Here is a 27,532-nt window from a genome sequence, read left to right as displayed (position 1 = left end):
CATGCTCCGCCCAGTTCCAAAACGGCGGCAGCGCTACTCCCGGTCTACTATTTCCGGCCCGGTCCCTTATTTCTCTGACAGCAACTTGGCAGGTATGCCGAGGTGGTTGCCTCAGCCTTCCTCCTGGGTGGACCGGACCTACCCAAGAGGAGGTGGAGCCAGAGCCAATGGCAGGAGGAGCCAACTAATTCTAGATTTGTCCCCATCCTCCTCCTTGCAGAGTTGTTAAGGGGGGAAACACTGAGGCAAAGGAGGAGGAAGATGTCATGGCCACCTCCTGGACAGGTTGTAAGGGGGGGAAACCAGCCAGGTGGGGGCTGGTTGAGGGATGACGAAGGTTGGTGGAGTGGCTCCACTGCTTGAGGCTGTTCTAGCTATGGGGAGTAGTAGAAAGTGTCTGTGGAAGTTGCTTACCTGCAGTTTGGTGTAGGATGCATTGACCAGCCCGTTGCGCAGAATGGAGTGCCAGTTCTCAATGTGAGAGCCACTGCAGGGGGAGAGAAATGGCTCAGCTCACCAACACTTGGCCTTACCCCAGGCCAACACACACAATAAAAAAAAGATTTAAAATGGTGCACGTTTACTCCATTCCCTAGAGCTTGTGCATCCACAGGAATGTCCCCTGCCTCTGGACACCTTTAGATCCAGACCATATTTTTATTTTAAAAAAAACTATTCAAATTTGGAGCTGGGGCTGAGCTCAGCTATGCAAGCAATAAAGGAGTTTGCTATTTTATTCAAGGTGCCTAGGGTTGGTTCCGCACAGCGCTAAGTTAAAAGCCACTGAGCAGAATCCTTGTTCCACTGGCAAAATGTTTTGTATCAGATGAACACCGTTGCCAAAGGGTCTCTGGTAACTCTGTTGTACAACAGGCTGCATGGTCTGTTTGACAACAAGTTTACACCAGTGGACAGGGAAACCCTTACGCTGGGGAGGGAGAATGCTGGAGACAGCCCTTAAAATTTCCTCGTTGCACACACTTTATCCTCTTCAGCTCAGTAATATTTTCACTTTCCCTTCCGAAATGCGGAGTCTGCACAATTGCACTCGTGCAAACCCCCAACAGATCTCATGCTGGAAAGCAGCAGAATGAAATCGGAGGGTGCCTTGCAGAACAGGTGCAATGGGCAGCAGTTATAGACATTGCCTGGAAGAACATTGTGCAGCTAAGGAGGCCTGGGGCTGGTTAAGTGCCTGGATTAGAGACCATCTAAGGACCCCAAGGAAAAACCTAGAGTCCCTTGTTGAAGAAAAGGGTGGATATTCAATATAATTCCAGAGGCCCACCTTCCCTAACTTGATGCCCCCCCCAGGTGATTTTAACAACTCTCATCCCCGCCCCGACTATTGGCCATGTTGGCTGAGGCTGATGGAAGTTGTGGTCTGTCAACATCTGGAAGACACCAGGTTGACAAAGGCCAATAGTAGACTTGTTCTCTTGGGGTGAATATTTATGCATTCATGTGCAAGAGGGAGATATCCGCAAGTCTAGGGGAACCTTGAGGTTCCTAAAAATTCCTCATGGCCGAAGCAAAGGGCGAACCCACCCCGGGAGATGAGGCTTTGGGCAGTAGTCACAGAATGCTGAATATCTGGAGAGAGAAAATGAGAATCTGGGGGTGGGGAAGGAACAGGGTATCCCAAGAAAGGGCCGGCCAGCCACAAACATGCCACACTGTAACATTTTTTTTGCACTTTCCGCTTATAAGTGTTATACTTCCCTGTCAGCATATATTATTTTTAAAGGTTCCAGCAGTGATTTGAAGAGAAGCAGGACAAAGGCCAAGAAACACTATTATAAGGAACGACAAGCTTTTAGCCTGAGGGAAGTAAAAAAAACAAAAACAAAACAGTGGGGTGTCCAAACTTACTGGAAGGCAAAAGTGCTGCCATAGAGCTTCTTGGCTGTTCGGAAGCGGGCTTCCTTGGCAGGGGGGCTGCTCAGGAGGAGGAACTGGTGAGAGGTGTGCATAAATTTCAGCTGCTACCAAGGGAAACAGACCCACAGGAAACGGAGAGGGGCAGCCAGGAGAAGGAAGAAAAGCAGAAGGAGAGAGAGAGAGAGAGAGAGAGAGAGAGAGAGAGAGAGAGAGAGAGAGAGAGAGAGAGAGAGAGAGAGAGAGGGCCATCATGCAAGGAAGTTTATTCCTCCCCCTCCAGAACCAACTGTCTGCCTTTCCCTATTATTATCGTCATTTTGAAATGCCCCATAACTTAGAAAGCTTGGCTTCATGCCCTGACCGCCTGCTCATTACACAAGGCACCCAGGCAGTGGCGTATTGTGGGTGGGTGGGGGCACAGGGGCAGCTCCCCTGGGCGCAAAATTCTTAGGGGCACAACATTTCCGCTCTTTGCTTGTCCGAGGCCTCGAAGCAGCTGAGCTGCACCTCAGAAATCGCTTTGGCAGCCCCTACGGCTGGGACGGCAGAAGGCGGACTCCACTAGCCAACGGTGAGGCAGAAGGAACGGGAGCTGGGCTTGAGCATCTAAGCGAGGGCCCATAACAGAAGCAGCTCCCAATTTGGGGAGCGGCAGGCGGGAAGAATTGTAACGGGTGAAGCAGAGCCAGAAGAGACTCGCAAGGTGGACCTTGCCCACTGATTCATTTTGTGTCTCTCTCATTCTGTCCTCCCCACCTTGCACGTACATAAAACCGGGTGGGGGGAGAGAGAGCATGGCTGGCGACTGTGGCAGTGACCATGAGAGCTGAGGCAGCGCTTCTCCCGCTCAAAACTGTCATCCCAAAGAGACGGAAGAAGCTGAGGCGCCCAGTCAGTTAGCATAGGCGCAGTTGCCCCCTCAGCCCCTTTGGAAGGGGGAGTTACTGGACTGGGTGGGAGCTGAGGGGAGAGTCTCTCAACACTCTCCTTCCCTGGTGAGGGGAGCCAAGTCGAAAGGGGCGCTGAGAATCATCTAGTCCAACCATAGCTGCCAAGTCTCCCGTATTCCCCGGGAAATCCCCGTTTTTCCAGCTGTTCCTAGCGGCGGCCATTTTGGAACTAGGCGGAGCATGCTCAGAAGCGACTTTTGATGCTGCTCCACCCAGTTCCAAAACGGCAGCAGTGCTACTTCCGGTCTGCTACTTCCGCCTGGTCCCTTATTTCTCCGACAGCAACTTGGCAGGTATGAGTCCAACCCCTGCAGTGCAAGAATGTGCAGCTGTCCCATAAGGGGATCGAACCAGCAACCTTGGCGTTATCAGCAACCCGTTCTAACCAACTGAGCTATCCTAGAGATTAAGTCTTGTATGTGCTCCTGAGCTATGACCCCTCCCCACAATGTCACACCTTGTGGATGGGATGGCTGAATGCAGGAGTGGTCACTTACCCTGCTGAGAGGTAGCTTGACGATGTGAGACCTGTTGCTGGAGATTATCCTAGGGAGGACACAGAACCTATTAGTATGCTGGCGAAAGCAGGCTCACTCTGCCATTGGTCAATCTGAAGGCCAGGTGAGAAGACTGCGGCCTATGGCACTGGGGCAGCTTCGTGCCATGCGCTTCAGCAGAGCAGCCTATCAGCACATCCACATCTGGGGAGGCCCGTGGTGTGGTGGCAGTTAGGCAGAAAGACCTCCCAAGCAGGCAGCGACACAATCTGATGCTGTGAAACCGTTTAGGACTAGGCGATCTCAGGGTGGAGATTAGGCAACCACTATGCAATCTAGGGCATCCCTCAGGACCCCAGAGGTCGAGATTTTCTGAGCTATAACTCCAAGCAATCTTGCTTAGGATCTCACAGCCATTGGGGACCAAAGACTATTCTCTACTCGCTATCCATACCTGCACTTCTATCCCTTCTGAAACAGAACGCAAGGTAGTGGCGCCCGCCCTGTAGAACACCCTCCCATCAGATGTCAAGGAAATAAACAACTATCTGCCTTTTGAAAGACATCTGAAGGCAGCCCTGTTTAGGGAAGTTTTTAATGTCTGGTGTTTTATTGTATTTTTAATATTTTGTTGGAAGTCGCCCATAGTGGCTGGGGAAACCCAGCCAGATGGGCAGGTATAAATCATTGATGGCCAAACTCTGCCCTCCAGCTGTTTTTGGACTACAATTCCCATCATCCCTGACCACTGGTCTTGTTAGCTAGGGATGATGGGAGTTGTAGTCCAAAAACAGCTGGCGGGCCAAGTTTGGCCATCACTGGGGTGTGTGTGTGTGTGTGTGTGTGTGTGTGTGTGTGTGAGAGAGAGAGAGAGAGAGAGAGAGAGAGAGAGAGAGAGAGAGAGAGAGAGAGAGAGAGAGAGAGAGAGAGAAACTGTGCAAACATTTTTTGCTATTTTAATTCTGCACATGTTCCATTTAAATTTTGACACTTTTTTTTTTACTTTTTGAAAAAATGTAATATAGGAATTGCTTTTTAAAAATTTCAAAAAGTGGGGAGGGATTTCGGAAAGCCAAGTTTTAATGGGGTGTAGTTAAAAACAATATACAGTGGTACCTCGGTTTACAAACACAATTGGTTCCGGAATTCTGTACTTAACCTGAAGTGAACTTTCCCCTTGAAAGTAATGGAAAGTGGATTAATCCGTTCCAGACGGTCCGTGGAGTACTTAAACTGAAAATACTCAAACCGAGGTGTACTTAAACCGAGGTATGACTGTACTTGCTTTGGATCTCATAGCCACTGGGGACAACAATCTACCAAGAAGCAATGAAGCAGCCTCATGCCCTGCCAGACCATTGGGTCCATCTAGCACAATACTGCCTACACAGTCTGGCAGCAGCTCTCCAGTGTTCCAGGTATGGGACCCTTCTATCCCCCCCCTGGGGAAGCCAGGGATTGAACCTTGGACACAGCCAATGAGTTATGGCTCTTGCCTATGCTCCAGTCACTCACTGTATCATGTGCTGTTCTTTCCCCTGGCACTGGGCAATATCTGCCCAGCAATCCCCCTTCCTGTTCCCGTCTTCCCAGGGGCAGTCTTTGCGGCCCAGCATGGTTGTGGGGGCAGAGGTGGTTTTAGCGGAGCGCGGCCAGTTCGGTCACACTGGGTGCCAAGCCGAGAGGGCGCCACAGGGCTACAACTATGCTGTAGATTAGGAGGCAAGGGGTGGGGAGGGGACACCAAAATTTGGTGTCGCACAGGGCACCGCTGAAATCTGAGACCCCAGGGTCCGCCACTGGTGGGGGAAAGGGCAGGAAGCATCAGGAATCTCCTGCCCTGGGCAAGGAGCTTTGCAAGTTCCGGGTGGATTTGGAAGCCCATCAGCTTTGTTGCTGGGCTCCTAGGAGGCAGGGCTTCTGAGGCAGATGAGAGAGAAGCTTGGTCTGCTTGGTCTGCTCCGGGAGCACAAAAGCAGTGCCCGTCCAGCCTTCTCCACTGCAGACCGTAGTAGATACATGACCATTGCTTATGCCAAGCCTATGACACTGTGATCAATAAAACTGTGGCCTGCTTTTGATCCCGCTTAGATTGTGTCTGTCTTCCCGCCTCCCGCCCAGTTGCACTGTGCCCAGGTCCGCAATGTCTCCGTTCTTTACCATTGCAGGAGAGGATGGGCCAGAGGGTCCAACTTGTCCATTTGTTTCTTGATCTCCAGGTAGGAACCCTGTGGAGAAAGGGCAGCAGGGTTATAATCAGTGCCAGATTTACGCATAAGCTAAACAAGCTATAGCTTATGGCCCCACTCTCTTGGGGCCCCCCAAAAAAAATTTGAAGGGGGAAAATGGATGTACTTTTCCAAAATATAAGATATAAAACAAATAAAACAAAACCTACATACAGCAACAGTGTTTAGTGTTGTGTAGGCTCCTATTTGTTATGTGCAAATGGCTTTAGATGCCTATTAGGTCCATAAATTACCATATAGCATATTACAGGCATCCCCAAACTTCGGCCCTCCAGATGTTTTGGACTACAATTCCCATCTTCCCCGACCACTGGTCCTGTTAGCTAGGGATCATGGGAGTTGTGGGCCAAAACATCTGGAGGGCCACTGTTTGGGGATGCCTGGCATATTATATTCAACACAAAAAACGACAATTTGTTGTTGACAAAGGACAGCTGAACATATAAAGGGCCCCATTACCTACAGTAGCTTAGGGCCTCATCAAACCTAACTCCAGCTCTGGTTATAATCACAAACAGAACATCTCACACAGAGCTAGGAATTCACACCAATTAATTAAAAGGCCCTCATAGGAAGGGTGATGTGGCTTTAAATTGGTTTCCTGGAACATAGAAGGTTTTTTAATAAAAAATAAAAAAGCTTTTTCTGTTTTTGTCTTTGCCAACTCCCAGTTTCTCTTATGCATTTGCCTTGCTTTAAATATACCAAAAAATTATCTAGGCAGATATTTTTCCAGGACCCACCTTTTTCTCTTGAAAGGCTTCCCCAAACCTTACATTTTCTCGACGGTTCACTCCCATCCATCCCCCTTCATAATACCATTTTGTCAGCACCATTTAGTTGTTTAGTCTCATTTGCTACATGATCCAGCCAATCAAGGTTCACAGCCAGTGTGATAACATCATAGCATCACACAGCCAAGTCAGTGCTGGCTACAGAACCAAATCAGAAAGTCAAATCAGAGTGACGGGTGATGTTTCTTGCCTTCACTCTGAGTGGACAAGCCGTTTCGCTCCATTACAAAACCTCACACACTCAAACACAGGCTTGGAGAAGAGATTTCTATGCTTTGCTTTACAAGTTTTCTAGGTGTTCTTGGGATAAACATCGGGGCAGGTGTAATGCCAAGCATCCCTGCCTGGCGATGGTCTTAAGCCACTTCAGACACAAAGGGGAGGGGCAGACAAAGATGAAGAAGAGGCCTAAATGATAGCGAGCATCAGAGCAACTTGGCCACATTAAGGAAATTTTGCCCATGGTATGACTATTTTCCACCTTCCCATTTCAACTCTCTGGCACCCTATCAGCATAACCTAGCAATTCTAAAATATAGGCGCGCTTTTACTCTCGCAAGATTGAATGCATTACTCTCAGCTGCACTTGAGGGACAATTCCAACAGATTCCACACGAAAAATGCTTATGTCTCTGTGGAGATGGCAGTACTGAATCGGTAGCACATGCCCTTTTGGCTTGCACTCTTTATAAAGACTTGAAGTATGAGATTATCACCCCTCTTTTATTGTCCATTCTGGGTCGCCCTACTGCTGCTACAGTGTCCTTTCTCTTGGCAGATGAAGATGAGCAGGTGACAGCCAGGTTTTTAGCTGGGACAATCAGAATAAGATCCCCTATTTGACTATTGATTCGAAACCCTAAAATGGTTTCTATTCTTTGTATATCGTATTGTTGTTTTCTTGCTATGGCCGATGGCTGACACAAATAAAGATTCATTCATTCATTCATTCTGTGTCTTTTATGAATCCGCTAGAAGATTGGTTTTTTCTATTAATTTTTTCTGATATTGTTTAAATGAGTTCCAATTTTTTGTTAAAAGAACAAGAGAAAAAGAAAGGAGAAAAAGTATGTATAAAGAACGTAACAAAAAAACAAAAGACCAGAGCAAAGGGGGGATTGGAAGTCAGTTTTTAGAGGGTGAAGAGCGGGGAGGAGGTAACGGAGGAAAGAAAGGGGATTTGCTTTTTATTTTAGGTTATATTTTGGGATGTTATAAATATATTATTTCAGACTATATTCCAGGATGTTATAATTATATATGTGGGTAGATGGAATAATGATTTAGAGGTTTAGTTTGAGTATGTATGAAACACACACACATATATATGATTTATTAGTAATTTATTTATGATTTTGTTATTAAATTTATGTTCAAATTTAGTTTATTTAAGATTAAGTTGAAAGTATCATTTATTTTGTTATTTGCTATTTGCTATTTGAGTCTGATATTTATTATTTGAGTTTGGAGAGTATTGTTTACTTAATTTTCTCTTCTTTTTTTAATCCTTTGTTTGTTGATTATGTTTATGTTTGTTTGTTGTTTATCTTTTGTAAAAGTTTTTTTAATCTCAATAAAGTTTATTTTAAAAAAATGTTTTTTAAAAAAACATTCATTCATTCATTCAAGGGCAAGATGCAGAGAAAATGTGTTGGTACCTACTTGGGTCATTTCACGGATCGACATGACACTGTCCAGAGCCTTCTGCAGCCTCTCATAGTTCTTTTTCTGGGTGTCAGGGGAAAAAGAGAGAGAATGTGCACCAGATACACAAATAAGCTCTGCCCTATTTCCCTGGACCCATTTCCAGGAAACCTCATGGCCCGAGTGCTGAGAAGGTCTGAGCATATTCAAGGCATGCTCCAGAGTTAGCTATTCTCTGCCAGAGACGGTATTGCTTCTGAATACCAGTTGTCTGGAGAGCACTGTTACAGGCTTAGGGAGCTGGGTATGTTTAGCCTGGAAAAAGAGAAGGTTAAGGGGTGATAGGATAGCCATGTCCAAATATATTAAAGGATGTCATATAGGTTCAAATATATAAAAGGATGTCATATAGAGGAGGGAGAAAGGTTGTTTTCTGCTGCTCCAGAGAAGCGGACACGGAGCAATGGATTCAAGCTACAAGAAAGAAGATTCCACCTAAACATTAGGAAGAACTTCCTGACAGTAAGAGCTGTTCGGCAGTGGAATTTGCTGCCAAGGAGTGTGGTGGAGTCTCCTTCTTTGGAGGTCTTTAAGCAGAGGCTTGACAGGCATATGTCAAGAATGCTTTGGTGGTGTTTCCTGCTCGGCAGAGGGTGGAACTGGATGGCCCTTGTGGTCTCTTCCAACTCTATGATTCTATGCTTGCAAGGCTTCCCTGTGGAGCCAGCCTCCATATATCATGGGTCCCGCCCCAGTCTTAAGAATCCCTCGCAGCCCTGGGCCTGCTACCTTACACCAACCTTGGGGTTGAAGGCAAGGGTCTTAGGGTCACTGGGGTCCACAACAGAGGGGTAAGGCTCAAAGATGATGCTCTTGCGAGGAGACTCCAAGGCGGCTCGGCACATCGCCACCAGCAGGTCCACTACCTGAAAGAGAGAAGGAACTGAGGAAGGCATATCCCAACACCTCATCTCATCTCCATCCTGTCTTGCCCAGACAGAGACAATATAGGGCATTGTTTAATTTTCATGGAAATAAACCGGAGCCCTACAACCCAATGGGGCTAAGAAGCTTCCACGTGGGGATGGATAGCTTCTGAGGCCGCATTGCCAGGGAGATGTTCCAATAAAGCTTTTCCACCCTTCTCAATGAGTGGCTAGGCGTACTCATTCGTAGTGGCAAAGGAGAGCTTTGATTCCATTCACATTTAAAGGCAAATATATCCAGTTCGTACTTTTCAAAACAATATTTGAACTGAAGCACAGCTGTCCATCAGAATTCACACTTCTCAGGCTTCTGTAATGCACTTCTTCCACCGGGTAATGTGTATAAAAAAAACATCTACAGTGGTACCTTGGTTTAAGAACAGCTTAGTTTAAGAACGCTGCAAACCCGGAAGCAGGTGTTTTGGTTTGTGAACTTTGCCTTGGAATAAGAACATGTTCCGCTTCCTGTTGAGTGTGTTTCATTTGTAAATTGAGTCCCCCGCTGCTATGGGAAAGCATGCCTTGGTTTAAGAACGCTTTGGTTTAAGAACGGACATCCAGAATGGATTAAGTTCGTAAACCAAGGTACCACTCTACTAGGATAAAGTGCATAATTTAAAGTATGCCTTAAAGGACATATCTTCATGAAAACAACATACAAATCACTATGCCCCAGCTCTCTTTTTATGTACAGCATTGTAGCTGCCCAGTCAATTGTTGCTTCTTCTTCTTCTTCTTCTTCTTCTTCTTCTTCTTCTTCTTCTTCTTCTTCTTCTTCTTCTTCTTCTTCTTCTTCTTCTTCTTCTTCTTCTTCTTCTTCTTCTTCTATTATATTATTATTATTATTATTATTATTATTATTATTATTATTATTATTACAATCATTTCAAAACTCTACTTCCGTCCCCCTCTTTCTGCAGTTCCTTAAATTTATTTAAATTTAAGTTCCTTAAAATTATTTTTAATGTTTTCTACATATCCAAATTAACTTAATTTGCTCATTTAAATAGATACTCTTATAAAACTTCAGTTATTGCAACCATCCTGCCAATGTTCTTATCTGTTTAAAATTTATTTGTAAATATTCAATAAACCATTTCCATTCTTTTACAAAAAAAAATCGTTCTCTTGATTTCTTATTTTTCCAGTAAGTTTGCCATTTCTGCATATTCCATAAATCCATTCTTCTTTTGCTGGGACTTCTTATTTCCATTTTTGGGCAAGTAACATTCTTGCCGCTGTAGTCGCATACATGAATAATTTTCTATGCAGTACAGAATCCTTGCTTCTTCAGTCAGCTTCCTAGATTGCGATGACACCGTTAATTTTACCGCAGTCACACTTGCGTGGATGAAAGTGTGACACCAGAAGTACTCCGGATCAATAGAAGGAGAACTTTCAAGAATCAGCCATGGCTGTAGGAGAGCCCTCAATTATTGTTTGGTTCCCAGTTCTGACCCCAGACAGTCCCCCTCTTCAAGCTCAGCATCCCAGCCCTTGTACCTCTGCTCCTGTGGCCACCTCTTCTGCAGCACCGGACATCACACCCAGAGTGTAGAAAGAGAAGACACACAGCTCCCGTGTGCACACAGCTGGCTGAAGAAAGGCAAAAATAAAAGGTTTTAAAAGCCGCAAAGCCAAATAGAGAGAGAGAGAGGTGCCAAAGTCCCTCTGAATGCCATGATAACACTCCCTTGAGGCCACCACCGATGGCCAGGAGAGACCCTAATTGTGCATGCAGAAGGTCCCTGGTCCAAGAACACAGGGAGCTGCCTCGCTCTGCCCAATGGTAGGGCTGGCCCCGCCTCATGCTCCATTAACATGACCTCCAGAGCCTCTGTTCTTTTTTTTAGCCAAGACAAATCAAGGACTGCACAATGCCCCCCAATTTTTCCAGCGTCCACTCAGCTCCCCCACCAAGAAATCCAACGAAAGGACCACAAAGTTTTTCAACTCTCGAGCTCAGGGATTTTATCATCAGTGAAGAAAATCTTCCCCACAATGACATTTCCCCTAGTTTGGATTTATATTTTCTTCTGAATATTTTATAATATTTTATGGAAATAAGTTAGGGTTTTTTAAATTTTAATTAAGAAATATGTAAATCTTGTTTTAAAGGGATAGATTCTACCATATACCTTGGAAAGGTTTTGTTCACTATGCATTTGGATAGCTCTTAACATATCATAACCTATTTTTGCCTAGTGGATCCTGAAATGAAGGAGGAGGTTTTGATCTATGTTTGGCTGTGATTGGATGCCCTTTTGAATCAAGATGGTGGATTGCTCCATTCAAAACTGCACTTATTTAACCACTGGTTTCGAAATTGCACTGGGTTTTTCTTCTTAGAATTCCCGAGCAATGCCAGATATGAAGCTGCTAGTTTATTTTTATTTTGATCATTTTATTATGTGGACTTGTTTTTAAAGTCTCTTGATTTTATCGATATTTCTTAGGAATATTATTTCCATACCTGCCAAGTTGCTGTCAGAGAAATAAGGGACCGGGCCGGAAATAGCAGACCGGAAGTAGCGCTGCCGCCATTTTGGAACTGGGCGGAGCATGCTCAGAAGTGACTTTGCTGCTTTGCCCAGTTCCAAAATGGCCACTGTGCCAGAAGTCGCACTGCAGCCATTTTGGAACTGGGCAGAGCAGCATCAAAAGTCGCTTCTGAGCATGCTCCGCCCAGTTCCAAAATGGCCACCGCGCCAAAATAAACCGGGGAAAAACAAAAAAAAATCCGTTTTTTCAGCTAGGAACAGCTTGAAAAACGGGGATTTCCCGAGGAAAATGGGAGGCTTGGCACCTATGATTATTTCTATATATATTGTTATATTTTAAAAAAATACACTTAAACATTCATTCATACTGGCAGACAGAGAGAGAATCATAGAGTTGGAAGGGACCTTGAGGACAACCTAGTCCAACCCCCTGCAATTCAAGACTCTTCTTCCCAACGTGGGGCTCGAACCCACAACAATGAGCTTAAGAGTCTCACACACTACCGACTGAGAGAGAGTAGTACCTTCAGCATGGATCCATTCTGGAAGACGTGCTGTTCGTCACACACCACACAGTACTCATTCAGGGTAGGGATCCTCTGCTCGGCATACTTCATGATCTGAGAGAGAGAGAGGAGACCACATCTAGATCAGACAAGGTGGACACTTCCATGGCCAAACACAGAGGGATTCTATCACATCACACAGAAAGAGGAGGCCAATTAGCGTAAAATCTGCACACATGAATTTCTGTGGGCAAATGCAAATGTAGAAAGAAATCAATCTACACAGAAATAGAACCAAAAAAAAAAAGACTGTGAGCAAGTGCTGTAAGTCCAGGTGCTATTTCTGCCTTCTTAGGATTCTTCTTCTCTATGCAGGACTTGAACCAGTCAGCCCTTCAGATAAATGACTGTCTTTGGACAGCCCTCTGTAAAATAGAACACAGAGCCACCTTCAGGTCAAAAGAAGGGCTTGCTCTGCTGAACAGGGGCTACAGCTCAGTACATGCCAGGGCTGGCTCGCTCCTCCATGAGGAAACGCCCCTGTGGGCATCTGGCCTGCCCCTGCCCTGTCACTGGTGTCTCACAGTGGCAGCTTCCGACGAGATCTTGGGGAACTCTTGCGAGATCTTGCGGATCTCGTCAGAAGCTGCCACTGCCTTGAGCATAGCTGCCAAGTTCCGGCCTGAGAAATAAGGGACTGGACCGGAAGTAGCAGACCGGAAGTAGCGCTGCCGCCATTTTGGAACTGGGCGGAGCATGCTCAGAAGCTACTTTTGATGCTGCTCTGCCCTGTTCCAAAAGGGCCACCGCACCAGAAGTCGCACTGCAGCCATTTTGGAACTGGGCAAAGCAGCATCAAAAGTCACTTCTGAGCATGCTCCGCCCAGTTCCAAAATGGCTGCCGTGCCAGAATAAACCGGGGGAAAACAAAAAAATCCGTTTTTTCGGCTGGGAACAGCTGGAAAAACGGGGGTTTCCCGGGGAATACGGGAGACTTGGCAGCTATGGCCTTGAGGCCCCAATCCGTGGGGGATAAGGGGGGCAGCATCCTCTCACTTCGCCTTAGGCAGCAAAGTGGGATGGGCCGGCCCGTTGCCTGCAGAAAGTCCCAGAAAGATTCAGTCTCCCATATCTCCCCTTCAAGGATCTCAGCAATGGTGGCTGGTGCCCATTAGGGTTGGTGGGGCAGAAAGCCAGGCCAACAGTCAATGCAGCTAGATTTCGATGGCATGTGGCGTTGTAGCCGATAGCAGGCAGAGTTAAATTGTTTTAGTTTTGTCCCCATCCTCCTCCCCGCTGAGTTCTATACAAGGGGCAACACTGGAACTAGGGAGGAAGCTGACAGCCAGGACCACCTCCTGGATTACTTGTGAGTAAGAAGGCAGGCAGGTGGGGGGTTGGCTGAGAGAAACCGACTGAGGTTGGTGGGGCAGTGCCCCCATTTGCCTAATGGACCAGCCTCCAATGGGTTTCATGTAACAGACTTCCCAAGCGGCACTGCCAGTCAAATTAAAGAAGACTCAGCAATATGGACCTTTGATGGAGCTGTCCTTAAGGGGAGGGTGGGAGACCTCGGTCCTTGGGCCAACTACAGCCCCCCAGGTCTCTCTTGGGGAAGAGCCATGGCTCAGCATCTTCTATTGCATTTTTATTACATAAATGCAAACATAAAAGAAACGCGGAAATGGAACAATACCCCAAGGAGGTAATGTTAAATTTCATGAGACATATTCCACATTAAGAAGAATACAAGAACAAAATCATAAGTGATATATGTGAGGTGGAGGAAAGTAGGAAAATATCTCTGTAAATATATCTATCACTATATCTGAAGTCTGAACACAATTCCAGATTTCCACAGATACTGCTGAAATCTGGCGCTGCAAAGTGGCACCATTAATATCCACCAAGTTGCATAAAAAGCCTGTGGTCACTTGGCCTCGTATAACTCTCAAATTATGTATCCTTTTCTTTCTTTCTGAAATGGTCAGATTCCATACATCTGATACCATAACGCAAGTCCCAAGGTGTCTAAGGTTTTGCAACTTTGAGTAATTAATACCCACGTGGCCATTAGTGAAAGGATATGAAGTTCCTTAGTTTTGCCGTCTGCATTGATGTTGTCAAATAATAACGACAGCCGATAATAACGACAGCCGCAGTGCACTTTGCAATGGTTGCTTCACAATTCCCAGATCAGTTTAACAAGCAATGCCTCATCCCAGGGAATTGAATAGGGGTCGCTCTCCTAAAAGTTCTCAGCTCCTTCAACAAACTGCAGCTCCCAGTATTCTTTGAGGGAAGCCATGGCTATTTAAAACGGTATGGTACTGCTTTAAAGTGTATGGTGCAGCTATGGCCTTTATCTCAAATAAGCCTCCTCAGAACCCTGCCCAAAGGAAAAGATTCCACAATGTGTGCCTGTGCTTCATCAAACTCCCTTCTCCAGATCTTCAAAGTGACAGAAGCCACCGCAGATCCATGGAATCACTTTGGCTCTCAGGTGTGCTGAATCGGAAAACACAGAACGAGGGTTACATACCTGCACGAGGAACCCATACTCCAAAGTAGGAATGTTTTTGCAGTGGCCACCAACCTGCAAAGTGAGCAGACAAGGAAAGAGCCCGGCCACATTACTCTGCATCTCTTCATTCATCACCAATAGGACACATTAACTTTCTTCAAGCATGTATCTGCCGGCCACCAATTACATGTAAAGATATTCTAGAAGAGTGTCTCTAAGCCAGACCCTCTGGAATTCCTATTCTGGTTGGAACCTTGGCATATGAGAAGAGGCTGCAGTCTCTCTAGGTCAGGGATAGGGAACTTGTGGCTCTTCAGGTATTGCTGAACTACAAATCCCAGGCTACTGGCCATTCTGGCTTGGATGAATGGGAGCTGGGAACCCAACATCTAGGGCACTTGCAAACTTGCTGTGACCACGAAAGCTTGCTGATTCTTTCTACAAGATCATGAAGAAAGGAGCCTGTTACTGCAAGGGAGTTGAGGCTGAGAAACCTCACAAGCAACAGCCAGGCTACAGAACTGAATCTCAAAGCCAACCTGCAACTTGTCGTGGGGGTACTCTAAACATGATGGGTACCAGAGATGTGGGCAAGCTCAGCTGGCGATGCAACTGAATGCCAAACCTCTGAGAGGTGTGCCCTCTCCAGCTCAGAAAAGCCTGTGGCTTTCCACATGTTGCATTCCAGTTCTCATCAGCCCCAGACAACACGGCCAAAGATCAGGGATGATGGGAGTTGCAGCCCAGCACCATCTTGAGGGTCACCAGTTCTTAGTCCTTGGTCTAAAGCAGTGCTTCCCAAACTTGGGTCTCCAGCTGTTTTGGGACTACAACTCCCATCATCCCTAGCTAGAAGGACCGATTGTCAGGGATGGTGGGAACTGGCCTAAAGTATACCAACATCCAGAGTATAAAATCCCATCTTCAAGAGGTGTCAGATCAACTTCATCCAATTTAGGATTCTGCTTTTTTATGGCTAAATTTGGTGTGTGTGTTTTTCAAATCACATTCAGAATATTGTTTGTGGGAATGCTTACTCCAACTATTTGGTATAGCTACCCAATTTGGCTTCTATTCAGCTTTTTTTTTTAAGATAGCACAACTTTAATCTCTGCATCTGTTTACATAAGGACTAGCTTAGCTTCTCTTTGTTCCTTTTCTGAGCCTAGCAAAGAAAAATGTGCATGTCACCTATAGGTGGAGGCAGAACGGTTAGAAAGACCATGGCTCAGTGGTAGAGCTTAGGGCTGTGCACTGGATCTGGCTACAGCCCAGATCCCAAAATGAATCAGCCCAATTTGGGCTGATCTAGGCTTTAGCCAGATTGGGTTGAGATGTCCCCAAAATCTGCTTGACGCACCTGGAGGATCCAGGGCTGTCAAAAGGCAGGATGGTTGGACAGCAGGCGGGAAGGAGGAGAGGCAGGCAGCCTTTGCAGCGCATTCCCCACAGGGAATTCTCTGGCAAAGCAACACCCAGCAAGACCAAATGCTGCAGTCATCAGCTGGTGAGCGGAAGATTCAGTCCGAAGGCTAAACCCTAATTCGACACTGAGGCAGGGCCCTGTTCAGGGTCAGCTCAGGTCAGCTCCAGCTTTGCCCAGGTTGTATTGGGGCTGATTCAAAGTGCTGGATTGGGCCCTGGATCGGAATGGATTTTGGGGGGGGGGGTGCACAGCCCTAGAAGAGCATCTGCTTTGCATGAAGAAGGTCTCAGATTCAACCCCCAATATCTCAAGGTAGGGCTGTGAGAAAACCTTGGTCTGAAGCTCTGGAGAGCTGCTGCCAGTCAGTGACAATACTGAGTTAATTGAACTGATAATCTGAATCAATATTAAGGTAGCTTCCTATATTCCTACGGTGGTTGTATTTGAAGAGGTGGGGATTCAGCCATTATGTGCTGCTGCTTCTCATGAGGCTGTGGTGCAACTTCAACTCAAAAGCACCTGTAAACACCCCTTTTGAATGTCTGCTGCCTCCTCCCACATTCCATCCACATGGACGGCTTGACAAACACCAACAGCCTTTTCTCTCTCTCTCCTCCAGGCCACCTACTACCACCACCACCGCTGCCAGCATTTTTAACATCTAGCCTGATGAAGAGTTCTGTGGAACTCAGAAGCCAGCACACTATGTTATGACACTTTGCCATTGCCCTGAGAATCAGAACAGACAGTACTAGGCAAGATGGACTGGCTTTCCATTCTTACATAACAAGGCAGCAGCTGCTGTTCCAATGAAATTCGCTGTAGCTTTCCCCAAGGCAGGCAACCCCCTGCATATCTGAGATGTAAGGACAAGGGAAAAAAAGAGGCACTGCCCACTTGTTTTGGAAGAATAAAGAGAAGGGAGGCTATTTTTGGCCTGGACTCTAGAACAAAGGGCCTACTTTCCTTTGCTGCTCTCAGTTGCCAACAGAGACCAAATGTCTCCAGCGAGCAATGGATGAAAAGCATCCAAATATACCCTTGTAAGTTGCAGCCAAGCTATAAATTCGACAGCATCACGTGGGTGCAACTACCAGATGATTCTCTTCCAAACGGCAGGTGACAGGTCATATTTGAATGTTACTCCCATGGAAAAGCAAAAACAAAAAACACGCCAACCTCTCTGCACAAAGAAAACTAGAAAGTCAAGGTTAAACCCCAAGATGCTCCTAGAGATGCTCATTTTCTACTTGCATTTTCTACTTGTGGCTCAGGGGTTTGGGGTTGCATTCCCCCCCTGGCTCTGAGACTATCCAAAGATAATAGAGCGAACGAGGCGGGTGTCTTACTCTACCAAATGGCAATCCACCTAAATTTAGTTATTTTAAACGGCACCTGCCCTCCTGATATCCCTGGAGACTTCACTCATCTGGGTTCATCCTCCAATAGTGTCCTTGATTATTTTTTAGTTTCCAAGGACCTATTCACAGATTTCTTTTATTTCAAAATAGAAAATGTACAATTGAGTGACCATCTCCCTTTAGTCGCTAAATTTTCTTTGGATTGGCTGCCGGTTGGGAAAAGACACCCTACCCACATGGGACTAAATGCCGTGGGCCAAATAAGAGGAATAAGATGGTCAGCGGCTCAGGCCCAAAAATACACGGTATTCTTCCAAAAAAAGATAACCAAACCTCATACTGTCCTATTAGCAGATACACCCGACTACAATAAGATCCTGGACTCGTTCTCTCTACTCTCAATGGATTTTTTTTTTAACGGTTCCAGCCCACTTGGTTAATCAGGTTCAGCTCAAGGTTGGAGCTCCTTGGTTCAATTTGCAGTGCAAACAAGCTAGACTCCATCTTTGTTCTATATATAATGAGTATAAAACCTCTGGCGCCCTATCATTGCCCCCTAATTATTTACAAGCTAAAATTGCATATAAGCAGGCACAGAAAAGAGCCAAACGTGAATGGCAGCAAAATCGCTGGCAGGCTCTAATTGTAGCCTCCAGGTCTCGCAGCTCCCGTGAATTTTGGTGCCTGATAAACAGAAGATCAAAGAAATATCCCCTATCAGTTATCCCCGCCCCGATTTGGGAGCAATTTTTGAGGAAATATTTCTCGCAGACAGAGACCTTTACGTGCCATTCTGATGTTTGGTGCATTCAATATAGCACCAAGTTAAAGTCATTGTCAGCACAACTGTTGCACTGGATTCTTTTGCAGCCCAACCTTTAAACTCTGCCATCCATTAGCACAAGGACTCTTGTTATAGCAGACAAAGAATGTTGGGTCCAGGCAATTTTTTTTAATGTGGAAAAGAATCTACATATGCGATTCTCCCTGACTGGAGGTTTTTAAGCAGAAGTTGGATGGCCATCTGCCAGGGAGTCTTTAGTTGTGATTCCTGCATTGCTAGATGGGCCCCTGGGGGTCCTTTCCAACTCTACTGTTCTATTCTTCCATTAGCAATCCAAAACATTATGGCTTAGCAAGAATGACGCCTGCATGATTCTCCTTGTCCTTTATCCCACCTCCAACTGCTAAGCACTAGGAGGCGGAAAACATTATCAAGAGCCCTCCAAGAGAAAACCCATAGCCAGCCCCAAGGGACAAGGCCAGAGAGGAAACCCACCAGAATGTTGAATGGGGCGACACCTGCCTGGGTGCTGGGAGGGTAGCCAAACACTTCCACCTTAGGGTTTTTCATGGTGCAGGAGATGGAACGGTTCATGAGGCGGTTGACTCGCAGCTCTGGGACGCTGAGTTTGCCCTTCAGCATGGAGTCCTGGATGACAGGGAAGCTGGGAGACCTGGAGACACAGAGAGATCGGCCCTCACCATCGGAGGAGCAGTTGCGACTGGCACCCATTGGGACGGGCAGGATAGAAAGCAGGGGGTCCAACAGGAGAGGACGCCAGAGCCAATGATAGGCTAAGCCAACTCATTCTGGGTGTGCTAGGGCAGCCCTGACACAAAGGAGGAGGAAGCCAACAGAAAATGCCACCCCCTTGGGTTGCTTGTGAGAAGACAGACAGGTGGAGGCTGGCTGGGGGCAGATTGAGGCTGGTGGGGCAGAGCCTTTGCTGACAAGGAGGGGTCTCCCATCTGGACTTTGGAAAGGAGAGTTGCACAACTTTTCAGGACCTTCTCTGGGCTAGTTTTTGGGCTGGGCTTTCCATTTAGCCACACCCCAAACTGGAGAGCTTGTTTGCTCTCTTCATCCCTCAGAGAGAATCACAAAGTAAAGGAATTATGAAGAAGAAAAGAGAACTGCTCCACTAGGTTCGTCCTTCAATTGTCATCTACAGCAGCCATTCCACCAGGCTGTGGGGCAGGGAGAAAGATGGGGCTTGCAGGGCCTCTCCACTGGCTCTGCTGAAAGAACAGACAACTTTTGGCTCGTATTTTTTAAAAAAAAGATCAGTTCCTGCTGCTCACTACAAAAGCTCTGTCACTAAGAATTAGTGCCTGTGCTTGCTTTTTTCCCTCCTCCTTCCTCATACCTTTCTTTTTTGTGTCATGTCTCTTAAGCAGGCATCCCCAAACTTCGGCCCTCCAGATGTTTTGGACTACAATTCCCATCATCCCTGACCACTGATCCTGTTAGCTAGGGATGATGGGAGTTGTAGGCCAAGACATCTGGAGGGCCGCAGTTTGGGGGTGCCTGCTCTTAAGAGCCGTGAGCCTGAGGGAAGGGATTGTTTTCTCTCCGATATCTGTAAGCTGCTGTGGGAGCCCTTTTCAGCTGAAGGGCAACATAAAAATGATTACAAATAAATAAATAAAAGACCCCAAGCCACTCTTGGGAGGAGACAGCGGGAAAGTGGAGCCATACTTGGGGATGGGTGAGAAGATGCTGAGACCGGCACGGAATTTCTTGATGGTGCCACTGGCCTTGAACCAGCTGTGCCGCTTCTCCTGCTGGGTCTTGAGGAAGTCGTTGCTGAGGTGTTTCCATTGCTGGGATGTGAACATTCCCAGGATCCTATTGTGACAGAATCAGTATCATGAACCCACAAACTGGTAGTGACCACAACACCAAGTCAGTGGCTAAATAGGTCAGAGGCTGAAAAGCTGGACCAGGTTCCTGGCTCTGAGACTGAAGCTAGTGGTCAGAGGCCAGCTGAAATTGCTCCTACAATTTTGGGGCCTCTGGAGCCAGAGCTGGAACCCTTATGAGTGCCATCTCCTGGACTGGAGAGGTGGACTAGAGACAGAGCCTCAAAAGGCGTCCAACCCTTGTTGAAATAAGTTTCTCACTAGGAGCTCTCCATAAGTGCTGAAGCAGCTAGCCTGCTTCAGCCCCAACATGCCCTGTGGGTGCCATGTCAAGACCAGAACAGGCCAATCAGATGGCAAGGAAAGCAATGTGGCATGACACTTGCTCATTCACAGCTTCCCATGAATGGGACAGGTAGAAAGGAGCCCAAGAAAAGATCTTGGAAGTGTTTTATCCCCATCATTGAACCCCAAAGCACTCAATACAATACTGCTTGAATACTTGAATTCTGTAAGACTTATGTATGAACCTACATACAGCATAACCTACTGTAGAAGGGTAGAGAGCCATGCCCATTGTTCCAATCACTTTCCCTTCTTACCCCACCAACCACTGGAATGTGGCCCTTGGACTAGACAACCCTTGCTCTAGAGCAACACCTTGTGCTTCATGACTCAGCTTAAAAAGGCCTTACTCACTTCTTCAGCTGTAGGCCCAGTCCAAACCCTTCCTTATTGGATGGCTGGAAAACTTCAATGGACGGTTCTGAAGAACAAGAAGAGTTAAGAGTTTACTTTTTTAAAAAAAGTTTTTATTGATAATTTAAACAAATACAACAATAAAAACAAAAACATAACAAAACAATTCAGCACATTATCAGATACAAAAAATCCCCCGCCCCCACCCTGAGTCCTACCCCTACCCCTATCCCTGTTCCTTCACAACCTAACTTAGACTTATCTATACTATACTTGTTTCCGGTCACACACGTTGTTACACGGTAAGTACTTAATTTTTATAACTGCTAAGTTCACCAAAAAATTATGATTATTACAGTGTCAATAACATTCATATAACTGATTTACTCTCTTTTTATTTCTAGAGTCCTGCTACATCAGAGAGGAGAGACGATTTATCTTCATAAGTGCTCAGATAAGCGGTAAGTGACTCCCATTTCCCTACGTTGTTCTCCAGATTTGTTTCTTTCAATATTTCGTGTTTTCTTGCCAAGTTATAATATAAAATTAATTTTTCTAACCATTCCTCCTTTCTCGGGATTACTTGTGATTTCCATGCTCTTGCGACTAGTAGTCTTGCTGAGGCAGTCGCATAGCTCACTACACATCTATCTTTAGGTTTTATATCCTCTCCCAGCATTCCTAATAGGAAGATTTCTGGTTGTTTTCTAAAAGAATATTTCAGAATTTTTTTCAACTCATTATAAACTAATTCCCAAAATTCCTTGATGTGATCACAATTCCACCAAACATGAGAAGAGTTAAGAGTTTACTTTTAAGGTAAATTATATATTTTCCTCATTCCTTATAAAATTTTTGGTCTTCCTGGTTTCTGATTTTTTGCCATTTTGGCATAATCCATCAATTTAATCTGCCATTCTTCTCCGGTAGGGAAGAATCTCTGGGCTAGTAACATCTGAGCAGTGGTGGTCGCATATATAAATAGTCTTTTCTGATTCATTGGGATTTGGGCACCTAGAATTTCATGTCAATGCTGCTTCACCCCATCTAATGGGTGGGCCGGCCCTGGTGAGCTTTATGAGTCTAGCAGTACAAACTGTATCCTTCAGAAGCAAGTACGGTACTTCTTTGTACGGTACATAATTAACACTATGGAATTTGCACCTACAAGAGATAATGACAGCCACCAACTTGGGTGGCTTTAAAAGAAGATTAAACACTTTCATGGAGGGTAAAGCTACCAGTGGCTACTGGCCACAATGGCTAGTACTGCTGGAGAAAGGATGTCTCTGAATACTAGTTGCCAGGAATCATTGGTGGGGACGGTAGCATTGTGCTCAGGTTTTGCTTGTGGGCATCTCATGGGCCTCTGGTTGGCCGTTGTGAAAACAGGACGTTGGACTAGGTGAACCTTTAGACTGACCCAGCAGGGCTATTCTTATGTTCCTCCTTGTTTACAGGCAAATGTGATACTCACCGGGGCCATCCAGGTACTGGGAAAGAGAGAACCGCAGTCGGAGGACAATGGGCTCGGTCCGAAGGACCTTCCAGGCTGTCGCCACTTCTTCCTGCAATGAGAAGCAGAGCATCCTTGTTAGTCTGGGCTGTGACTATGGAAGAGGAGAAGGACCAAGGGCTCAAAGTGGAAGTCAGAAAAATACAAGTCTACCCAGGAAGCAAAACACTGCAGTGGATCATGGCGCACTGGATCGGGAGACGTTCTCCTCCCTTTCTCATATTCCTAGTACTCAGGGTTCTCCAGTGAAGCTGATTTGCTAGAGATTTGGAACAGACAGAACATGGTACACAGTTGATCTATGAAATTCACTGTCACGGGGATGGCTGCTGTTTTAGATCACTTTAATTGGGAATTACGACAAGGGAATAAGGCTATCAACAGTTGCCAGTCTCATGCATTATATGGGTTCTAGATGACAAGGAGAAACTATAAGGATCATTGCTTTTAAGCCTTTCTTTGTGGGCTTCCCAGAGGTATGTGTTCTGATGGCTGTGCTCTGCAGGCAGCCATGCTTCTGAATACTAGTTGCTGGAAACCCCAGGAGGAGAAACTGCTCTTGTGTTTGAACCCTGCTTGTGGGTTTCCCACAGGCACCTGGTCGGCCACCGTGAGAACAGGATGCTGGACTAGGTGGGCCACTGGCCTGATCCAGCAGGACTATTCTCTCCCCCCCATAAAATTTATACTGTATGCTACTTGATTGTCAAACTAAAACAGAAACAAAACCTCAATGTGACTTACAAAGAGGATAAAACAATAAAATTATCAGTGAAAGCAACTCTTTAAAACGCCTTTTTTTAAAAGAACAGAATCAGCAATAAACTAAAACCAGATTAAAACATGCATCAACAGTCTAGGTGTCAATGGATCTACGCCAATTCTGAACTCTAGCTGTCCGACCCATTGCACCATAAAAAGTGCAAAGGAAGTGTGAGAAATTCCTGTTGCTAATCCAGGAGGAATCAACCTTCCTGACAGTGTCAGAGTTGGGGGAATCTTTCAAGCTTCTGGGTCTGCGGATATCTGGAAAGTGGGGAGTGCATTTAAGCATGTGTGTGTAGCCCCTTTCTGCCCACCCACCCTCCATGTGACTGTGTCCTGAAACTTACATCTAGAAAGCCGATGTTTATATGCAGGTCAATATCCACGTCGTCAATGGTCCCATATTCGCTGAGGAGGAAAGTAGGAGCATTAGGGAAAGACCAGTGTGAGAAAGAACAGGAGGGAGAAGAGTGAAAGGTTGGGGGCACATGGAACTAGCTGATGTCAGGGGAAGTAACACGGAGAAGCTGCCCCTCTGTTGATCTGCAGCTTTCTGCCTCCCTGCCCTTCTTAATCCAAACCTGGAGTTAAATTTGTGCTGGCTACTCTAGGTGCCAATGCAAACACTGTTGCTTTTTGCTTACATTCCACCATGTGGCTCTGTTGGACCTTGCCATGGCTCGGGCTGTTTTCCTGACTATTAAAAACCATCTCAGTGTTACGCAGACTCCCAATCTCTGAACAGCAAGGATCTTGGGGATGCAGTGTGTTACCTAGGTTTGGTTCCCTTTAAATGAAGTCTACTGGAGTCAGGCGGCTATTGCGATACAGTGGAACCTCGGTTTATGAACACCTCGGTTTACGAATTTTCGGTTTACGAACACCGCAGACACTTCTGGAACGGATTGATTCACTTTCCATTACTTTCAATGGGAAAGTTCGCTTCAGTTTATGAACGCTTCAGTTTATGAACAGACTTCCGGAACCAATTGTGTTCATAAACCGAGATACCACTGTATTGGCATTTGTTTACAAAGATACAGGTTTAGCACAGATGGAGAATTCAGCTTAAACCGGGTCATCTAACACAGGATAAGGTACCTTCCTGTGTTCCTGTTGGTTAAACCAGTTTGGTAGATTCTTTACAATAAAGAAATTGAGTCAAAAAACCCCTCTTTGCTCATCAAGATCCATCCATGGACTCAGATCCTAAGGTCCATAGTTGTGCAGAAGGGACCTTGCGCCTTTCATAGTTGCACAGAGGAGGGAATTTCTGCAGGTGCCACTTGGCATGCAAGCCACACCTGCTGCGCTCCTGCTACACATCTGTCACCTGTATTACATCTGGTTGCAATACAGGAGAGGAGAGGGGCAGGACCACTCCATCGGTGAGAGACCAGCAACCTTTGGTGCCTCCTGCCCTTGATCTGCTTCACCCCAAAGTGTGCTTATGTCCTCTTCTTTCTCACTTTCCTTTTACGTCATGTATTTTTAGACTGTGTGCCTGAGGTAACAAACTGCCTTTTAAGTGCCACTCCAGAAGTCTTTTTTGGATGAGAATTGAGATATGAAATTCTTTAAAAGAAAAAACAACAACTGTGAACTATTAAGGGTGAAGGAAACCTGTTTTCTTTTGCATCTTCCCACTGTACTCAGCATTCTTCCTTCTAGGGATATTTCTTCTCACCGTTACTGTCCAGCCTAGAGCCCCAACCTGTATGCACAAGACCTACACTGCCCCTCTGTTGTCATTGGACTCCACTCTCAGTTGCTAGGGGTATGTGCATTGCCCCGCTTGTCTTGGCTTCAGTGCACCAGCTGAAAATCATCTCTAGTTTATCTCCCTGGGCACAGGTTTGCTGACGATGCTGTTGCTAATGGGTGTTTCTGCTTCGGAAGACTGGAGAAGAGGTAACTTGCCCCAAGCCACGATCAGCTCACAAACACACACACTGTAAAGGGGTCTTTGAAAGAACAGAGTAAAGCCCTTAAAGAAGATTGCATTGTTCTTTCATTGTTAACTCTAAGTCCATGGAGAAGGCAGCGCTTCTCTTCTATCAGAGTACTCGGAAATATTTCCATTGAACAGCAAGTACGGTATCATTTCCTGTTAGGCAAAGGTTAGTTTTCTGTGCAATTCAACAAAGGCACTGGTTAATTGCAGGTGGCATGGCAGAAGAGGTTGCCATTTTGATGGAGAAATGCCTGTCTGCATATATGCTTCCCTCTCACTTCCCCGCCACCCGTTTTCCCTGTCCTCGGAAATGCCTGAGTCTTGAGAAGCGACTATGTCCCATGCGAGAAGGCTTTGAAAACTTGGTGCAAAGACAGGAACAGTGGACAGAGAGTACTGGATACAGCCCTGTGAATACATTCCCTACCCTAATCCAAAGGAATTGAGAATTGATGATCTCCAAGGGGCTCAGGTGACCTCTCCAGCTTCTGGTAATATTTCAGTGTCTTATTTTTATTGCATCCACTTAAAGATTTGAACACAGGTGTCAGGCGGCAGAAGAACCAACCCCCCCGGCTGCTTTTTTTCAATATTCACAGAGAGGGGTTTGGGAATGCAGCCTCTTGGATAATGGTGTTGTCCCAAGTGAATCTCCAACCCCCCCCCCCCCCGGTCTCTTCCACTTCCTCAGTTGTCAACAGCACCACCCCCTCTACGGTTGCCGCTTTGGACCACCTGTCTCTGAGCCCTTTGCTCTCCTACTTTTAAGGCTTGCTAGGTTCTGGGAGATGGAGGGTCTGGAAGGCTTTCCAGTGATAACGTGTCAGCCAGCTGCTCCGGCTCTGCCTCCTCCTCCTCTCCCATGATTTCCCAACTTTTCCCCTCATCTTTCTCTGAGCTGTGACCTCCCTCAACCCCCTGTTGCAGTTCTGAACTGTCTTCTTCTCTGGAAGGGTCAGGCTGGGGAGGCGGTCTCCACCATTATTCCTCCTCTGCCTAGTCCCTGACATCAGGTCCCTGATGAAACCCTCATAGCAAGACAGGACAGAACTCACCGGACAGACACAGAATTCTCACTGTACAGTTCCTTCACGGCCTCAATGTCAGCATCCAACTGCGGGTGACGGTACAGGTCCGCCGCACAGGTCCCCTGCAGAAATATACACCAAAACAGTACAGGGGATATATATTCAGAGACAGCGAATGAGTGAAGCATGAAACCAAGCCTGATGAGGAATGGTCGAGGGAGTTGGGGTAGGTTTAGCCTGGAGAAGAGAAGACCTCGAGAGGTGATACGCTTGCCATCTCCAAATATCTGAAGGGCTGCCGCATGGAAGGTGGAAGAGCTTTCTGCTTCTCCAGGACCCAAACCAATCGATTCGAATGGCAAGAAATGAGTTTCTGACTAAAAGTTAGTGAGAGCTGTTTGACGGTGGGACGGACTCCCTCGGAAGGTGGCAGACCTTTGGAAGTTTTTATGCAGAGGTTGGATGGCCATTGGTCAGGGATTCCTGCATTGCAGGGGGTTGGACTGGATGGGGCTCTGGAAACTCTCCCAACTCAACAGTTCTATGATTCTATGAGCTTTATTGAGGGTCTTGGTCAGATATCATATGTGGCTGCCTGCAGGATTGTGGTCTTTGGCAAGTGCCCAGCAGTATGGACCCATGAGAGGAGGCCTGTACATCCTTGTTGCTTGCTCTGAACCTCCACAGGAAATTGTACAGAATCCTGCAGCTGTTCACTGCTACCCACATTTCCCCTCCACGAGCACTGGGAGCCTCACCTGTACTCCATACAAGAACTCCTCCGACTCATTTTCTCCATCAGAATCATCATCAGTCCAGTACTGACCTTTGATGTCCTAAAGTCAAGAAAAGTGCCAGATGAGGAAGAGTGAGGACTCTGCAAATATAATGTTTTCACAATGGCACATTTTGAATCGCAGCATCTGGTGTTTTACCCAATATTCCAAGATTCCTTTAAGCTTTCTTTTTCTAAAATAATAAGTTGCCGTTCCTCGTACATGAATATGAAGCCATGTTACATGATCCTGAGGATGTGTCTTTATGAATGGAGTGGCATTTATTTCCTCCTGTCTGCTTTCAACTCTGTGTTCCTCTCCTCTCTCACGTTGCTTCTGTTGAACTTTACACTGTAAGCTCCTTAAGGCAGGGACCTGTCTCCTTCTGATTACTGTTCAAAGTGCCGGCAGCACGTTGATGGCATATACGATATGTTCATCATTCCTCCAATTTCCAGCATTCTGGTGGTGAGTGGCAATTCTTATGTGGCCGAAATGGCACCGCCCGCCAAGAGGGAGGCAGCAACAGGTTAGGTGGAACCCAAAGGTTGCGGAAATGCAAAACACCTTTAGGGGAGTAAAACTCTAAGGGCGGATCTTAAAAATACCCCAGGATGCTCAGGGGCTGTGGAATGTTGACTGACTGCTGTGATGGCAAATGGAAAGCCAATAATTCACACAAGTGTTATAAGAATTTTAAGGTCATATCCAAACGCTTTGACTACTGAAGATTTCAACTTCCGAAGTCGACACCCTCCAGAAGTCTTTTCGCCGTGCATGCCTGGCGCACGCATTCTACGCATGTGCAGAAGCGCAAAATCGCACTTTG

The 27,532-nt window shown here is 46.2% G+C and overlaps 1 protein-coding gene across 1 annotated transcript in view; it reads right to left on the bottom strand.

Moving 5' to 3' along the window:
* PARP6 (poly(ADP-ribose) polymerase family member 6) overlaps nucleotides 1-27,532 on the bottom strand; it is a 50,156-nt gene that overhangs the window by 6,696 nt on the left and 15,928 nt on the right. Inside the window, 19 exon segments of the mRNA XM_060282419.1 lie at nucleotides 415-487; nucleotides 1,873-1,985; nucleotides 3,329-3,377; nucleotides 5,489-5,556; nucleotides 8,034-8,099; nucleotides 8,816-8,941; nucleotides 10,505-10,597; nucleotides 12,027-12,122; nucleotides 14,551-14,604; nucleotides 15,658-15,668; nucleotides 17,157-17,187; nucleotides 17,801-17,812; nucleotides 18,620-18,776; nucleotides 19,802-19,951; nucleotides 20,665-20,731; nucleotides 22,142-22,232; nucleotides 23,293-23,353; nucleotides 25,955-26,049; nucleotides 26,686-26,763. Coding sequence (XP_060138402.1) covers nucleotides 415-487; nucleotides 1,873-1,985; nucleotides 3,329-3,377; nucleotides 5,489-5,556; nucleotides 8,034-8,099; nucleotides 8,816-8,941; nucleotides 10,505-10,597; nucleotides 12,027-12,122; nucleotides 14,551-14,604; nucleotides 15,658-15,668; nucleotides 17,157-17,187; nucleotides 17,801-17,812; nucleotides 18,620-18,776; nucleotides 19,802-19,951; nucleotides 20,665-20,731; nucleotides 22,142-22,232; nucleotides 23,293-23,353; nucleotides 25,955-26,049; nucleotides 26,686-26,763 — 1,491 coding nt within the window.

This window comes from Zootoca vivipara, chromosome 14, assembly GCF_963506605.1.
Source record: "Zootoca vivipara chromosome 14, rZooViv1.1, whole genome shotgun sequence".
In the NCBI taxonomy this organism is placed as follows: Eukaryota; Metazoa; Chordata; class Lepidosauria; order Squamata; family Lacertidae; genus Zootoca; species Zootoca vivipara.
Note: the sequence above shows the minus strand (reverse complement) of the source record. Positions and strands in the feature narration are given on the sequence as shown.